The sequence below is a fragment of the Photinus pyralis genome, unplaced genomic scaffold, assembly GCF_008802855.1.
Source record: "Photinus pyralis isolate 1611_PpyrPB1 unplaced genomic scaffold, Ppyr1.3 Ppyr1.4_LG9, whole genome shotgun sequence".
In the NCBI taxonomy this organism is placed as follows: domain Eukaryota; kingdom Metazoa; phylum Arthropoda; class Insecta; order Coleoptera; family Lampyridae; genus Photinus; species Photinus pyralis.
This window is the reverse complement of record NW_022170878.1, coordinates 116,843-135,326: the sequence shown is the minus strand read 5'-3', so window position 1 is coordinate 135,326 and position 18,484 is coordinate 116,843. Positions and strand designations below refer to the sequence as shown.

At 35.9% G+C, this 18,484-nt stretch overlaps 1 protein-coding gene across 1 annotated transcript; it reads right to left on the bottom strand.

Annotated features, from left to right (window-relative positions):
- Nucleotides 1-425: 425 nt before the first annotated feature.
- Nucleotides 426-1,006, bottom strand: LOC116181204. The gene is made up of 2 exons (XM_031501500.1): nucleotides 863-1,006; nucleotides 426-810 (listed from the first exon to the last, which is right to left on the bottom strand). The coding sequence occupies exons 1-2, from the start codon at nucleotides 914-916 to the stop codon at nucleotides 460-462; spliced, it is 405 nt and encodes a 134-aa protein (XP_031357360.1). The 5' UTR covers nucleotides 917-1,006; the 3' UTR covers nucleotides 426-459.
- Nucleotides 1,007-18,484: the final 17,478 nt, after the last annotated feature.

Sequence of the window (18,484 nt, the reverse complement as noted above, 5' to 3'; positions counted from 1 at the left end):
GTTGCCTATATTCGAAAAGTATCTTAAATACGTTAATTAGGTCTACGTGACCAAAACTGCGGATGTATAAATAATTGAGAATTCTTATTTCACTGCAAGTCTTGGGAAAAGCCCGTTTTGAACGAGCTTAGGGTTTTGAGTTGTCACTAGCTCTCCTGTAATTTGTTATAAGAAACCAATCAGATCAGTTCATGAATAAAAATGAACGATTTCATTCATAAAGTGTAATTTTTTGGGGTTGATTAATTAGAAAAATTCGGGAAGTATTCAGTTTTGGGCCGCGGGATGAAAATGCAAACTTTAATACACCGCACTATTGGACATTGCCCATGCCTTCTATTAAATGCATCTAAATAAAAAGATGTGAAAATTACCTGACAAAGACCTGTGCTATCACACGGTCATCGTGAGATTTTTACACAAACAACACTTTTTTGCTTTAATTCCCAAAATGGCACCTTAAATGTAAACATGGCGATAATGGGTTACACATTCAGAAAGCTTAAAGGTTTTCTCGCACTGGTCTTCGATTTGAGCAATTCTTCCGTCGCAGTCGTCCATCATCTCGGTCGTCGCCCTCTCAATGTCCTTGAGGAATTCATCCCTATTGAGGGACCCGTCCTTATTTATTAGCTTAAAGGCCTTGAATCCGCAATGTATGAAGCATTTGAAGCTTGCCGTCGGACTCATTTCCAAGCGTAGAAAATGGGCGTCGACCTCCCTTTGCGTGACATCCGTCATTTCTTGGCATTCGGGGTGTTCGTTTTCCAGGCGTCGTTTCCATCCCCCAAAGATCTCCTCGGTTGTTTTCTAAATCAAATGATTAGTCGATGGTACAAGTCAATTTTAATTTGGTGCTTACCGAGAAAGATGCGGGTAGTACCGCAATCACTACCAGAAGTATTTTTGGGTGCATTTTCTACTCACAAAGATAAAAACGAATGTGATTCGTAGTACTTTTATATGTACGCTTCAAGGATAGTTACGTCAAGCAATATGTAAGTAGATAATATTGCATTTCACACGTGTATCGTGTGGGAAAACTAAAAACCTTAGTAACTATTATGTCTATTTATTAAGACGTTATTACAAAAATAAAAAAACTCAGGATTACACTTTTTTTTATTATAGTCTCTTGCATAGCGAGCCATTTGTTCCGGCGCCATTCTCAGTACCTCTAGCCAGCACAGTTCACGATGAGAACTACTTTAGCTGAATCTACATTTTTTCCCGTATTTAAGAACCCTCCCTTGTTATAGAGGGCCACCTGAACTAAGTGGGAACAAGTGATTTTTGAAAGGTGGATAGTTACGCCACGAAAAATTCTATTTATAAATATAATGAAGCTAATATTGCTTTTCTCACACATATCGTGTGTGAAAAAATTAAAAGCCTTAGTAACTATTACGGCTATTTATTAAGACTGCCAAAATTCCGGTACAAAGTCCAGAAAAATGTAACCATTACGCAGGTATACTTGTGTCCACACCCTTTACTTTTTACCCTCTTTCATAGCGAGATGTAACCTTGTTCCTCGTTGAAATGTGTCACCACCACCCAAACTTCTATTCTAAGTCGCTAACCAAGTGAGATGGTAGATTTGCGTTGATTAAAGTGGAATTATCGACTTTTGTCGGGACTTTATGTACAAACAGCGATTACACTGGAAATAGTTATTTACCTAACAAGTTCGGTAAGTTAATTTTCCCGCATGAGCACTCTGTCGGTCGTGCTGCATTTAGTGCGAATGCGGGAAAATTCTTTCCGAAAGAGTTAGGTACAATATTTTTTGTAACGAATTGCGTAAAAAAAAGGTCAAAATTAATAGTTTTGTAAATTAGTTTTTTTTAATCATGAGTTGGTAACACAATCATATGTTTGGTTGGTAACATAATTTTGTAACTACCATTGCACTGGTCACATTTAAAACTTCCACATCTTTGGTTAATACATTTTTTGCCTTTGCAATGAGTGCTACTACTGGTCACGGCATTGCATCGTTTGCACTAAATATCCTTGGAAGTCTTCAATGTTAAGAAATATGCTTTGAAAAGAGTGCTCTTATTGGTCGCGTAAGTGTACCGATCGTATTTAATATTCCCAGAAGACATGTGTGAAGAAATGTGTTCTCAAATTTGATTTATCTTGAGTTGCGTAAATACACTCGTTACATTTAAAATCCTTGGAAGCTTTGTGTGTGTTAATATGTGCTTTTTTAAACTGCATAATATGCGAATAGTTGCGGAATATCACTGGTCACATTTTAAGACGTTTTAACAATAAATTTTACTTTTTCTTGAGTTCCAATTCTGGAAAATAATTTGATTGCGTTATAAGTTCTTGTTTATATATTTACGTAAAACTTACTGTACGTCTGTTTCCGATTAATCGCACTAAATACCCTCAACCAACGGTTTAATTGATTTTACAGCAGATGACAGTTAACCATGACATGACGTTCGTTGACTTCAATAAGTATTACCAACCGAAGAACGCGCATAACCCCTTCTCTCCAGCGGAAACTAAAAACACCGCGATGCGGGAAAGTCGTTTTCCCGTGCATCGAGGATGCTTGGAAACATTATCTTTCCATTCAATGAGTATAAAATAATTTTATAGCAGCTGCGTTCAAGCAAAATAAGATATCTGCAACAATTTAATTTCATTGAAAACAATAATAAAACAGTTTTATACTTGCTCTCACGAATAGCTAAAAATAGTATATTAAGATACAAGTGTATAATCAAGTCTTTAAAGCACGCGCAACGAGTTTAAGGGCACGACGCAAAGCGGAGTGCCTTTAACGTTGCAAGTGCTTTAAAGATCAATTATACACGTGTATCTTATAGTATTTTTTATTATACCTGCAGTATAATTTAAAAATAGGAAATACAATGAAGTCATATTGACGTTATACTCGAATACATGTCTAATTAAGTGGGCTGGGTGTTCGTAATTTCACGATTGCCATGAAAATGTCACTTGACGTTTGCTTATAAAAATCATCGTCTTTGTGAATTAAACGATTTCCGTTGAAAAAGATAATCCATTAAATCGATTGTTGTAAAATCTAAACAAACGTTGGTAGGTGTAAAATCCAAATCCAGTAAAGCCTATTATAAAGAATATGAAAAGTTGTTTCCATGGATGAATAGGAAGTTACTTACGAATACAGTCTTAAATGCATCCATAATGCTAGCATATATGAAGGAAATGTCAAAGGTATTTAAATATTCTATATTTTGGTGCATTCATTCAAAACTTTAAAGCAATGCTGCGATTAAAAAGTGGAACAAATTTGGAAGCATACCCTAAATTACGCGCGTTTGTGAAAGCTTCAACCAAAGGATAGGTACAAAAGCCAAAGAAATGTTCTGCATTTACAGAAAGCGACCTAAGAGGATTTTTTATTTCATCCAGATGACAGTTTCAAAAGTCATACTTGAAGTATCGTTACTTAGCAACTTTAAAGCACGTGTGTTTTAAAGGCCCTTTTTCGCACGCATTTGAGTGTTTAAAACGGAGATTGTGATTCAGGTATAATAAAAAATGTTTTATAAGTGTATCAGTTATGACAAATAAGTTTTAAAAGCTTTTATAGAGCTTTTATAGAATCAATTTGTTCTATACACCAAAATGTCGTATAAGATTGCTGCGTAAACGTTTACAGAACCACGAAATATTAATTCCCTAGAACGTTGTATAATATTGTTCTAAGAACGTTCTTATAACAAGTAAAAAAACAATGTTGTTCCGAACAGCAAAATAGAAACTTTATCCGCCATTACAAAACAAAATTGCTCTTCGGGAGCCACAATACAATGTTAATAAAACAAAACAGTTATTTTATTTTAGAATTATAGAACAACTTTGTTAGTTGGAAGATACTTACTCTTAATAGTCTTCAGAGCGCCACCTAGCTTCAACATTAATTTCTCAGCCAGCCACGGAAACGAGAAACTGCAGCGTAGCTGAATAATTCAATTTATTCTCGTTAAAGTGGTACTCTGGTGCCTCATAAACAAAATTTAAATGCTCTATATTATTAACATGCAATTAAATATTTAAAAGTGATAATATCTTCCCCATGAAATATGTATAAATTCTCCACAAATTATGGATATCAAAACCCCTGAAGATACGTGACCCGCTCTACCGTTAGGTATAAGAAAGAAAAGAAACAATGTATGAAATAATAATAACTAATTACGATCGAATCATCACTAAAAAACTATGCAGACCTCCTGACTGGAGTTTAAACAAAATAACTTCGACCATCGATCGATATGACAAATTTTACAGTCGGAATAGTTTAATAAAGTGCTTTATCCCCTTAAAAAGAAAAACAATGGTAATGGAAATTCGAGACGAATGGATAACTTACAAATGGAGTGATTTAACCGGACCCTATGAAATGCAGAAACACGTCTTCCAAACAAATCGGGATCCACTAGGTTTAATCGGCATGGTTTCGCCTTGCTTGCTTAACGTGTCGAACTAACCCGTTCTGGCGGTAGAATGCGGAAAAGGAAATTGGCAATGAAAAAAGAATGCGCGTTGAGGCCTGCGTAGAAAAGTCCAGCGACAGGTGGCGCCATAATTTAGGTATGACAGTGATCGCAAACAATTAATTACAGTGACTGTAAACTAAAAGTAACCAATGGGTACTTACGAAAGCGAACTGTTACACATGTGATCGTCAGGGGAGAGATTGGACATTTTTTTTTTGAAAGAATCGTTGCAGTCTTCCATTAGTCTCTTATGCAGTTGGTGACCAAGTCTGTTATAGGAGGTGGTCTTGTCTGCGTTTTGTTCTCTGCCATTTTTTTAGGTTCTGCGCTTCTCGCTAATGAGACCTTGGACATGGCGGGGAATTGTGGTGGTGTCAGGATTGCTCCGTATCGGCTTGTACTTAGATTTTTGAGTTGCTTTATCCAGATCTTGTGGTTCAGTAATTGTAATAGGCTAATATTTTCTTCCAGCTACGGGAATGATCCCAATCCGTACATTTATTACAGAGCATTATGGCGACTTCTTTGGTGACTTACGTTGCGCTGATGGCGATCGAAAGATAGCTTTTTGTTAGCTTCTGTCTTTACATAAATGTTCGCTATACCACTGGGGATTGCAAAATCTACGAGGCCTGGTATTTTATTTAGGTCCCCTGGCCAATTTTACACATAAGACCACATTGTATCTTTTTCATAATTTTGCTTGCCGGTGCTCATTTTATAGACCTACAATAAAGCTTAACTAAACCTAATGACCGTCGTTAAATTACACTTACAAATTATAATTTTGCAACTCTCCCAAAGGAAAACCGATTTGGCGCTATAATTTATTCTAAATTGTCGCATATAGGCCGTAGGCTAAAGAAACGTTGGTTGGTCACGCAACCGATATTGGTAATTATGTCAACTTGACGTACCTAACACTTTAAATGCCAAATACTTACATTAATTTTTATTCATAAGTATCGTGTTAAAGTGGGTCAACGATGTGTAGAAATGATACAAAATAAAAAACGGAAAATTCATGAAAAACAGTGGAACGGGTGGAGACAACAACTTCAACATTGCTCCCAGTTAATTGAAATCTAAGTTAATTACTATAGAGCTGTTTTGTATATTTGAAGCAATTTACCTACAGATAACCCACTCGCAATAAACCTACAACAAAAGCTCTGCACGTTGTATAATATAAAACGTAACACAGAGTTACAGTTATAGAGGACGTAAAATAATACACACGAATACTTCTGAAATGCAATTCCTCCACAATTTCCCTGAATAATGTAAGCATTGTATTAGGAATGCCTTTGTGGTATATTCTGCAAAAAATTATTTGAATGTACCCTGAGTGTATAATCCAATTTTTCAAGCACATACATTTCCTTATTTCTGCATAACACATATAATGTAGTGTTCACCCCTTGTAGGTATGTTAAAGGGAAATTGGAACTACTTTTTTACATTGTCAAAACGAGATATTTTCCGCATACCATGGAAAATGCGAATATGGATGGTTACAAATTGATGAAGTAGAAAATTATTCTATGCATAATATAAATTAATTAAGGCTACCACCAACGTTATTAACGCTTCATTCATAATTTATCAGCCATTCCGTTGCAACGTCTAATAAAAAATTGTGGATGAAGTAAATCTATAATGAAGATTGACAGTCTGCTCCATAAACTATGTATTAAGTACTTATTCTATTTTTATTACTTCTCTCGATAATAGCTTTATGCCTTTAAGAGATCGTAACACTACGTGTGAATCCTAAATGAAATTCCTCCTTGTTTTACTATACACCCTAACCATTAAATGAACAGAGTATTGTACTGCCGTTATAACTGGATACTATAAAACCCTCCGGTATGGCGATTTGATTACATACCTCCTTATGTTATTAATCAAACTTTAAAAAATGTCAAATATATTTCAAGACCCACATAGGGAAATAAGTTGGGGGTGAGAGTGACTTCACATTTTCAACGAATCTTTACGCTTTTGGTGTATGATTACTCTTTTGGGGTAGGATAACTCGGCACAGCAAGTAAACAGGGTAATAGGCCGCTAAATGGATTTTCAAAAAAAGATAGTTTATTCAAAATATTCGGAAAGAAAACGACGTACTTTGTTCACAACAACAGCAAATGCAGCCGAAAGTAAATCGCACACGTACATTGTGGTTTCTCGTAAGGATTTAGCTATTAACCCACACGTGTTGTCCATTTAGGGCCGATTCTACAATGCAGGTATATACCGAGAAAAAGCTATACCTAGAATAAATGCCGATATGGTTGCATTGGTTACCATTGCATTAACCAATAGGATACGTGTCGCTATGGCAGTTATTCCAAGAATATCTTATTCTGCAAATAGGACACTGGTGTAATTATAGAACCTGATGTAAGATAAACATGTAATGTTTGGAATGTCAGTAACAGTATCTCGAGTCGTTTGTAGGTAATGTGAACAGTCTTTTAGTAAAAATCGTAACAAAAATAACGTACATCTTGATACCGGCCTTTTTCATCCTCGACTTCGTATCGTGTGGCAATAATCACACTCGTGTGGAAGGTATCTTCTTCGATGCCCCCTAGGTCTTAAGTATACTATTGCTTTTATGTGGAGAAAATTGCTACAGAATCATACCGATTACTTCAAAAAACTTATTTAGTGCAAAATATCTAACTATAGTTGCTGTGTTTAAAGAGTGATGCAGATGATGAACTCCGAAAACCACCGAAAGTTAACGAAGATGCAGAATTGCAAGCATTTTTCGAGGAAGATTATTTAAAAATACAACCACAGAAAGTAAAGTAATTCAGCGTTAGTAGAAATAATAAATTAGTAGACATGTTCAGAAGATCAGTAGAATTTCGACATTTTAAAGAATATATTAATAGAATAAAGAAGGCCGAAACGAATATGTAATCGACCTGAGTTGGTCAGTAACCATGGCATTTAACTTTAGTGCGTTATGCAAGAAGGAGTGCACTTTGTCGGTCAACTTGGATTTATTCGCCGATTATTTCGCGGAATTAACTTAATTCCAGGTTTGGTTCGCGGTTTTGTGGTTTGATTCGCGAATATAATTTAATTTCACGCTGTCGTAGACTTAATTTAAAGTGCGAATTTAATTGAATTAAATTGGTTCAATTAAATTAAGTTGTCTGATTTATTTGCGGAATCGATTTAATTCGAGATCCGCGCTGTGATTAGCCTTTTGACTTGATTAAATTAAATTAATCATATTTATTTTTAAATGATCTTACAAAAGTTACACAGTAGGTAAATTAATTATATCGTCATTACAATGCAAACCCGTTTCCATACCACTCAAGGGGTAGAATTAGTGGGGCGTTCTGTTTAACGTGGTATCCCCAGGAGGCCAAATCCCCCTTGTTCATAAAACTTTTTTTTAATGCATACAAACATAAAAGCACAATAAGCCGTTAATCCAAATTCAAAATTCAAGTATTATAATGGCGCATACGCACTAAAGTCACTAAATCTAGTGATCTTAACACACACGCTAACTATGTGTCATCTATTGAATGTTGTCCAAACATATTGTATTTGTACTCAGTTGTTCCCGTTTAGGTTTCACTTCTAAGTTGTCTCGTTGTTTTTATATCCTAACGAACTGTGGTTTTGCACAACTGGCGAAAAACGGACTGAAAGATATCGTGCAGGGTGCAGGTGTGTCCATTCCCATCTAAAGGCGGCTCCACACGCAACGGAAAAACCGAAGGCATGCCTCGATGCGACGGGCCTTGAGGCGAACCTAAATTATAGGGGGTCTCCACACACTACGGAATATACGAAGGCCAGCCTTAAGGGACGCCAGTTTCGCTCTAGGATCGTTAATAAACGGCAATAGTGTAAAATTATGGAACATGTAAAAAACGGTTTTTTGGTTTTTTTACAATAACTTTTTTAGCAATAAACGCAGAAAAAATTCCTTCCTTGGTGCAAGCCTCGACACCATAACGAACCAAATAGCGAAAAAAGTAGAACAATAGCTCTTAAGATAAAGAACTAGTAGCGTCTCAACGAATGAGCGGGCGTTCTGGACTAAAGACTGGTTACAGAAAAGGAAATGTTACTCCCATGTAAATTTATTAAAAGAACTGAGGTTCAGTCCGAAAGATTGGCACAATTATTTGCGGATGTATGAGGACATATACTCTCTTATCATTGGTGACGCCGATCATTCAGAAAAAGGACACCATAATGAGGACCGCAATTACACCTCATAAAAGATTGAGTGCCACATTACGATTTCTGGCTATAAATTCCTCTTGATTTTGCTTTGCATGGTCCATGACTCTCAACGTTTCAAAGGAGTAAAATGGATAAAACGTCATTGCTTGAAAAGTCATCCCAATGAGAAGCTTGACATTCCAGCGCTGTGCATAATTAAGAAGTCTCCTCAACTTCACATAATATCTCCCATACCTTTTAGCCAAACTAAGAATGCTCACTGCCGAATTCTCTTCCCTTGAGAATAAATTTCAGTCCTTCCCAGAAGTATTAATTGTAAATTACGAATGTTCCATTCGCGTTCTAACAAGAATAACGAGAGGCGAAATTGGTTGTAGCTGTAAAGTTGACTACAGTAATAGAGTCAGCTCTATCTGACAATGATCCGTCTTCTTGAGAAGAATTATTAAAATTCCCGTACATTGCACTGATAGTTCCGAATCGAACAAAGAAAACCAATAACCCGACTTCTGTTGTCAAAAAGAATATCGGTGATTTTGATGAGAGTAAAGTAGTGCTGAACAGGTCCTAGAAGAAATCAGCCGTCAACAAACGAGTTGAGGTGAAAGTCTCTGCAGGTAACATCCGTGGAGTAGTTAAGCTTTTATCATCTTCAGATGATCTAGCACTTAAAGATATTAACACTCTACTCCAATTACAAGAGTAACATCCTGTGCCCTGGGGAATTTAAATTTTTCCAAACCCACCTGACAAGTCTGCTGAACAGTTTCGCGTCACTGAAAAAGGTGTAGCATCAGCTATTGCTAGCTTTCCGTTCAATTGCTGTTGGAAATACTTTTCGAAGTCTGAATGCGAAACTAGTTTGTTCAGAAATTCAGTAAAAAATAGAAGATTACCTTCATCCCGTCCAGTTGGGTTTTGCGACTAATGAATAAATAGAATGTGAAGCTGCTATTCACGCTGCAAGGACTTATTTAAGATTCGACATCAATTCTGAAATGGTCTTTCTAAAGTTAACTTCAAACATATATTTTAAAACTTAGGGGATGGGAAACTACTTCTGCAATGGGGGAAGGGGGGAGGGAGGCTATAAGGAGGTATAATCATTGTGTTTCTATTGTCATGACACATGACGCGTACGTAAACGGGGTAAATGGAGGTTTAAGTATTCTTTACTGATAAAATATTGTCGTATGCTATTCACCTACCTTAAACAAACGGAGGTTTCCGCAAGGTCTGATCGAAAATGCCATCTCCATAATTTGTCGCTTTCACAAAGAACACACTTCGCCACTTTCTCTCAATTTACTGAAAAAAAAACAAAGAATTATTGAATACATAGATAAAGCAAGCCAGTTTGTTATACACTTTCCATGTGAATTACCGAATGTGCAAACAATTCTGAAATTGGTACGTTTGTATAGGTACAAGATTTAATAAAAATTGTTTTGCCAATTCTCTCAATGCCGTGTCTCTTTGATAGTTTACACTCGTTCAAAATATACAACGTCAATGTCAAGATTGTTTTCTTTAGGTATATATACCTACACTCGTGTTTCATCCCTAAGCTCATTTTCAATTTAAAAGAACAAATACTGTTTGAGATCAGCATTCGAAGACATGTAGTAATTTTGAAACGCTATACTATATTTCTAACGCAGCAAATCTCTCCTCAAAAAGAAATTTTACATCTCAAACAAAACTTTTATATACATTCTTCTGTCTACAACATACATAGATATTCTTTTAAGATAATACGTACGTAGGTACCATTCCCCTAAGCATCCTTTAATCTTAAATGGACCTTAATAAAGCATTAAGAGTATTTAGGCAACTTAAATCACATCTATTAACAACTGACGGTACACAATACAATTTCGGGCGCGGTATAATTTATTCATACATTTTCACAAAAGAAGACAAAATGTTCGTATGAATAGGTTAAAAAGGGTAATGGTTTAACAAGTGTACGTGGGGTGTTTAGAACTACGTATATAAAGGATAACTAAATCATACTATGGTTTAGCACCCAGAGTAAGAAATAATCTTACTCTAAGGTTTAGCATCATCTTCAGTTGTGAAAATTGACATTTTACATTACAGTGATGAATGTATATGTATTTAATTTATAAAGTTTCATTTGTGATAATCTTTGTATGCCTGCTCGTGTTTAATTCAGAGATTACAATTAAATAAAACCACATTTCCAAATATCGAGTGATATTGGCCGATAAAAAAATCCAATCTAACGTTTATAATGTGATGTCCATTTAAAAGGATATATAATAATATGTCCCATATTATTGGAATTCAACGCATATATTCTCTTAACAGGATATCTCTGTATATAACATTTATTTTATATCATTAAGGCTATACATCGCTATGCGCAAAAGACTCATAAACTCAAAAACAAATTTTATTTAGAATTTGTCATTTACATTTCAATATTATTCGTAAATAAAAGAATGTGCGGAGTGGAAGACTTGGATGAAATTTCGGGAAGTATGTAGGTAACTAAATTAAATTTTCCGCCTTGTTTCATGCCCGAAGTTATGACCACACTGTATATTTGTGAAGTCGACCAAGTTTGCTGAACACTCGGGATCTAGAAGCGTTTTAAGTTGAACAATGCCGAATGATGTCTTATTAGGGAAGAAGAGAGATCCAGGATTGAAACCGATAAGGTTGTGCAGTTTAAGGAAAACATCAATGTGATCCCAGGGTATTGCTGGACTGCCGAATTTAGAGATTTCATTCCGACGATTTAGATAAGTATAATTAACTATAATTACAATTACAGATAACAACCTCCGATTAAGTCGAGATTACATCTGTTAGGTGCGCTCTTAAAAAACTTGCAATATAATTCAAAAATAAGGAAAACAAATTCGAAATCATATAATCAGTGGGCTCTTTATTCGTAATTCCATGATTTCCATGGAAACGTCACTTCACGTTTGCTTATAAAAATCACCGTCTTTGTAAATAAAATGGCCTCAGTTGAAGAAGATAATACGCCGGTCATTCAATGGCTTATTGCACAAGCAGAAGAAAAGTTTGTAGGTACAAAATCCAAATTCAGTAAAGCCTATTATTATAAAGAATATAAAAAGTTCTTTTCGTGCATAAATAAGAAGCTTCTTAATAACAAAGTCTTAATGTATCGATAATGGTGGCATATATGAAGTTGAAGGATATGTTTTGGTGCATTCATTCAAACCTTCGCACGATGATGCGATTAAGAAATGGAACAGATTTGGCAGCATAGTCGCGTTTGTGAATGCTTCTAACAAAGGATAGGTACAAGTACAAACCAAAGAAATTTTGTGCATTTACAAAAAATGACCTAAGAAGAATTTTTCAACCCCAGATGACAGTCACGAGTCATAGTTGAAGTAACATTACTTAGTAACCTTTAGGGAACTTGTGTTTTAAAAGCCCAGTGTCGCACGCATTTGAGTGTTCAAAACGAAGATTGTGATTCAGGTTTAAATAAATCAGTTTTAATTTGTTTTATCATTCACTTCACGTTCACTTATTCACTTGTTTTATCGTGTCGAAAGTGCATACAAGACGGAAATTCCAGTTTGTCTCTACTCAAATGAACGTTTAGATAAATAGAAAAAGCAGTATGAAATAGTATCTTTTTACTTTTGCATCTTCGCAGCTATATTTTGTAGGTACTGAAATTCTAAGCTTTGCCATAAATTTACTTTTGCAACCGTACCGTATTTAAATCATCAGCTTTTGCTTTTGGTGCTTTAACCGTATTTAAATCTTTTTGCCTGTTGCATTGAGTTACCGCATCGTATTCATTGGAATTGCCTTTTAGAGATTTTTTTTCTACCGTTCCGTTAATTGCAACGTAAAAGTTTGTTGTTCGCTTTCCCGCATTTGCTTTTGTTTCCATTCCGGTCTACGTAGTTGGGATGCACAGCTGGAGGTCGGGTGTTCGAACCTGGGCTGATGTAAGAATTTTTCATCTGTGACAGAGATGAGAATTTCCTTAGATCAGTTTTGAGCTTGCTGCGACTGCAACTTCTTCTGCAGGGGCACCTCTAAAAAGCATTTTGTCGATCACTCTGCAATTGGGCGCAAGCGTGTTGAGGGCCAAGAAAAAGAGAGGCATAATAATAAATTCCCACTAGGAAGTTTGCCGTAAATTTGATATAGTTTTTCCGAAGTGACCACCGATATTTTCTGAACCCGTCCCATTCGCGGAGTTGACGTTCCTCCGGTTTGGTTTGCACCCGAGGCTTTCGCAATCGACTCGCCAGACGGGTGTTACCGCCGACCTCGACCAGGCGCGAAGCCGTTCGTTTGGTGGCCCTCGAGTTCATCCGTCCGTTCGCCCGTTTGCTCGTTCCCCCGACTGCCGCTAGGTTCGTACGCTTCCAGGATTTAATTACAATAATTTGTATACATTGTATACATACATACATTCTTTACATGTATTATAAATTAAATGGTAATTATTATTCTGTTTCTGTAACGTATGATCATTAATACCGATAGATGAATAACTACTGTCATATTTCTAAATGTCTTTCTTCAGTTATTACCAAGTTTTAGTTCCGCTTTGCCCAATATCTTTGAACACTATATATCCAGGAGAAGAGCAGATTCGTATTAATATTGGATTTATGAAACTTATACTCATACTAACATACTTATATTTTCATTATTAAATGGCACTCAAATTTCTATGAAAAATTACTGCGTTAAACCGTCAATTTTACAATTAAAGTGATTTGTAACATTTAGTACTTACTAAACATATCTTCCGGAATAAATACAACAAATTATGAATATGAATAAGAATCATTGTCAAAATACCAAAAATTTAATGAATTTGAAAACATGTAGCATACAGATATGGAAAATCATTCAATTTGAAGTACCCCATTTTGAACAGTCTAACTAATCAGTCTGAGTGATCGGTGTGCCTAATTTTATTTATGCTGGTTTCACTAACTGAACTATTTTGGCACTAATCTACCGCACTAATTAGGCCATTGGCGTCAAAGAGAATAATATATTAATGTTGGTAATGTACGTGCATACTAACCCAATGACCTAATTCATTTCATCGTCATTACAAAAATTCATATTCTGCAAAACACACCACCTAAATTATAAAATTACCCCTAATCTAATCCATTGGGGGATGTCGGGAAGTAAGATTTACACTCGCATGGCGAATCTAAAGTCAAGGCATTACAAGGATTACGCAATAATTGTTTATTTAGACTTTAATGGCTTTGATGGTTAGAGATTACTAAACAAGATACCACTGGAAGTGGTATAAAAGCTAGTATTTCCTTAGAGATAGCAACTTCCGACTTCCTATTCTGTTCTACGTCACAATTAGAACGCTGCAGCTGCCGGCGCTGTATTGCGCGATTCTATCGAAAGTATCTGGGCTTTGCGAACTTGAATTTTATTACGTTATTAAGTTATCAAAAATGTGTATTTGTCGTGCATAAAAATAAGGTTTGGAGCGTAGGCGTGCAGCGAGATTATTAGTGCAGCGGAGAGAGCCGCGAAATCGTTCAAAACATTTTTTCGGAGTAGAAAGAATTGGGACCCACACCATTTTGTTCAGAAATGTTTGAACCTTCAGAATCTCGCTTTACGACATTTTCCCGTGGTCCTGACAAAAGTTATAGGCCGCTAAAGTTGAAATTTACTCATTTTCGCGCGCGCGACTAGACCACCGAAAGTATTTATTATCTCAGCAACTAAGTGATATACATCAATAATTCCTTTTGTAAAATGAAAGTACATTTATAGCAGAATCTAAAGCATTCAATTTACCTACCTTGTTATGCACAGTTTTTAGAAAAATGACCGTCAACTTCCAAAATTCGTGTAGCAGATGAAAAGTGCGCACTTTGAACTCTCATAACTTTTTATTTCACGATATCGATTTCCAATATTTATAGCTCATTCGATGCTCCAAAGCATTGTGATTATTTTATTTTCTATAACATTACCGTGAATTTTCATAATAAAAAAGTTACGGTCATTTAAGTAAAAACCTACCGACCTCGCCGAGTCGGTAATCGCGAGTGAGACGGAGAGGGAAGGATAGTCAGCAGCTTTCGCTAAACAAGGAGCGATGCGTAAGAGATTTTACTTTACTAAGAAATTTCTCTCCGAATACCAAAACTAGCTATTTAGGCCGTTTAGTTTACAAATGCATTCCGCCGAGTTGCATTGTAAAATCTCAAACAATTCATTAACTCCATGTATCTCAGTTCTTTGGTGAAATATATAGGTACAAATAGGTACCTTTCCCTGTAAATTTTGGGGGTTACTCCACATTAGGTACTCTTGTGCTGTGCTGTATATGGCAAGATCAGCAGTGACAACGGTATGATTTTGTCCCAAAGATTCAGGCTTGTTTTTTGATTTCACTAGACGATGGTTAGGATGGTATTGTAGCTCGTTGGTGGAGAATTCAAAAACGGCATACATAGGTATATTGAATGGTAGATACCGGAACTTACTTAGGATTATCAGCATAAACTTAGGCTGTTAAGTCAGTTATCTGGTCGTTATCTAGTGATAGGTAAACGAGGAATTTGGATTTCTTCTGCCGATGTATCTCGCTTTTGAAAAAGGACTGTGCGTTGAATTTTTTTCGTCTGTTTCCACAGAATATGGCCTACTTATTCTTATTCTGTGACTGTTTCCTCATTGATGTCGAAGTTGCTCGCTGTGATAAAATTATAATTTTTTATTTGACAAATTTTTGTGAAATGTAGGTAGACACCCTTAGCAGAACATGTAATATTGACGTTTACTGTACTTGTTATGCCACTGTCGGAGAACATTTTCTGACCCGAAAGACCAATTTGCAAATGAGTGTAACTTTTGTTTGAAAAATGACCTTAAGAAAAACTGTTCAATAATTTTGCTCCGTAAGTATGTACCTAGACAACAAACTTCGTGGAATTTTGTCAATTTTCGTTGTCCGGCCAAGAATTGCAGTGGAATTATTTTTTTCGAATTTTCAAAAACTAATTTCAGATTCAAAAACCACCAGATACCAAATTTCGTCGAAATCAACATTTTTTCGCACCCCTATTGAGGGGTGTGCCCTTTTGCGGTAGGAATTTTGATTATTTGCAAAACCGGAAAGGGCATACAGCAAAACCTATTCAAAGACTTACCACCAGTCTCTGTAACTGTTGCTGAGAAAAAAAGAAACTTTACCACTTTTTTGAGGGTGGCTCCTAAACGAATACATGGATTTTTTTTTTGGGGTTTGGATCCATCGTTCCTCGAAATGGGGGTTGAAATATATTGTGTGATCAAAACTCTGTAAACCTTCCCCATATAGTTTTTATTCGTTGAAGTTTTTAAAAATAAAAGCGACTATAGCTTCGGCGTACTGCCATCATCAGGCGATGTGAAATTTAACAGGAAAACGGTAATAAGTTACAAACGTTGAAGACGAATAAGACGAACATGTTGTTTTTTAATTATTAACTGGCCGAAGCCAAGTGAAAAAACCTGAAGGGTGGTTAAACCGGAAAGGTTGTCTAAGTTTCAAAACGAATTATTATCAAGCCTTGTAAAGACAACCAACCGGAGGGTTGAATTATTACATTAAAAGTTGAAAGTTGAATTTAACACATTTCAAAAGAACCGGGGGGAAAAAATAAACTCATAAAAGTTTTGAAACTATTGAAATGACTACATATTTAAATTATTTAAGTTAAGTTTAAATTCGAGATCATGCAGACGGCATGTCTAGAAATGATTGACCACCAGGTTTACCTATCACTAGATAACGACCAGATAACTGACTTTAACAGCCTAAGTACCTGCTGATAATCCTCCTAAGTCAGTTCCGGTATCTACCATTCAATATAATATACCTATGCCGTTTTTGAATTCTCCACCAGCGAGCTACAATACCATCCTAACCATCGTCTAGTGAAATCAAAAAACAAGCCTGAATCTTTGGGACAAAATCATACCGTTGTTACTGCTGATCTTGCAATATACAGCACAGCACAAGAGATACCTAATGTGGAGTAACCCCCAAAATTTACAGGGAAAGGTACCTATTTGTACCTATATATTTCACCAAAGAACTGAGATACATGGAGTTAATGAATTGTTTGAGATTTTACAATGCATCTCGGCGGAATGCATTTGTAAACTAAACGGCCTAAATAGCTAGTTTTGGTATTCGGAGAGAAATTTCTTAGTAAAGTAAAATCTCTTACACATCGCTCCTTGTTTAGCGAACGCTGCTGACTATCCTTCCCTCTCCGTCTCACTCGCGATTACCAACTCGGCGAGGTCGGTAGGTTTTTACTTAAATGACCGTAACTTTTTTATTATGAAAAATTCACGGTAATGTTATAGAAAATAAAATAATCACAATGCTTTGGAGCATCGAATGAGCTATAAATATTGGAAATCGATATCGTGAAATAAAAAGTTATGAGAGTTCAAAGTGCGCACTTTTCATCTGCTACACGAATTTTGGAAGTTGACGGTAATTTTTCTAAAAACTGTGCATAACAAGGTAGGTAAATATGAATGCTTTAGATTCTGCTATAAATGTACTTTCATTTTACAAAAGGAATTATTGATGTATATCGCTTAGTTGCTGAGAAAATAAATACTTTCGGTGTCTAGTCGCGCGCGCGAAAATGAGTAAATTTCAACTTTAGCGGCCTATAACTTTTGTCAGGACCACGGGAAAATGTCGTAAAGCGAGATTCTGAAGGTTCAAACATTTCTGAACAAAATGGTGTGGGTACCAATTCTTTCTACTCCGAAAAAAAAACTACCTCAAATAAGCGAGTTAGCGCCGGCTCTCCGCTGCACTATATACATAGGACGGAAATGACGCTAAATAGGGCGCTATTCGTTTATGAGATACTAATTCAAATCACGGCTGTATTTTGCTTTGAACAAAGTTTATTATGCAAAGGATGGAACAGAATACGTTCAGGAATGCGATGTTTCAACTGCACAAGGGTTAAACATTTATAGACCTTTTGTGCAAGATATACGTTGATTATTCGTTTATTAAATTCAAGGACGGGTAACGGTGTTTCAATAGGACGAACTGAGCATAAGTTGATTGTAATTACATTCCAATGTTAGGTATCTTTTTAAACATTCAAAATGTAAGGAGCTTCAAAATACGAGATATTCCTAGAGATATTCTTATGTAATGCCTGAAAACAATAGTGAAACACATTTATAAGCTACGGCGACTCTGTAGGTACAGTTATTGAATTATAAGTGATCCGTAGCGGTTTAAATGTTGGAAAATGGGCGAGGAAGGAATAATTATCGTATACGATGAAAATGTTCCATTATATTATCAAGTAAAATTCTAGTGGTAACAGTTTCGTTAGGGTCGAAAATCCATACATAATGATCGAAAATCTCTAGGCTTCTTGAAGCAAAAACACAAGAGACAATAAAGGGAATCAAAAAGATATTATGGTCTCAACAGATGGAAGAATTTTTGGGGATGAAAAATGACCGTAAGATGGATTCCCAGGCTAATCACACCTGAACAGAAACTTGTAAAGCAAGAGTGGAAAATTCCAGTCATCAAGCTCGGATTACCTAAATTATTTATCTAAGCGTATTTACGGGAATGGGATATTTTTGTATCTTTTTGAGGTATCCTAACTCTCTTTTACCTATGTCGCAACCCGAAACCCATTTATTAATGGAGTACGTAAGTTTGAATTAATTTA

Coding starts and splice junctions, on each gene's coding strand:
- LOC116181204 (XM_031501500.1), bottom strand. CDS start 916: ATGCACCCAAAAATACTTCTGGTAGTGATTGCGGTACTACCCGCATCT. Junction 811..862: donor TACTACCCGCATCTTTCTCG/GTAAGCACCAAA, acceptor CATTTGATTTAG/AAAACAACCGAGGAGATCTT.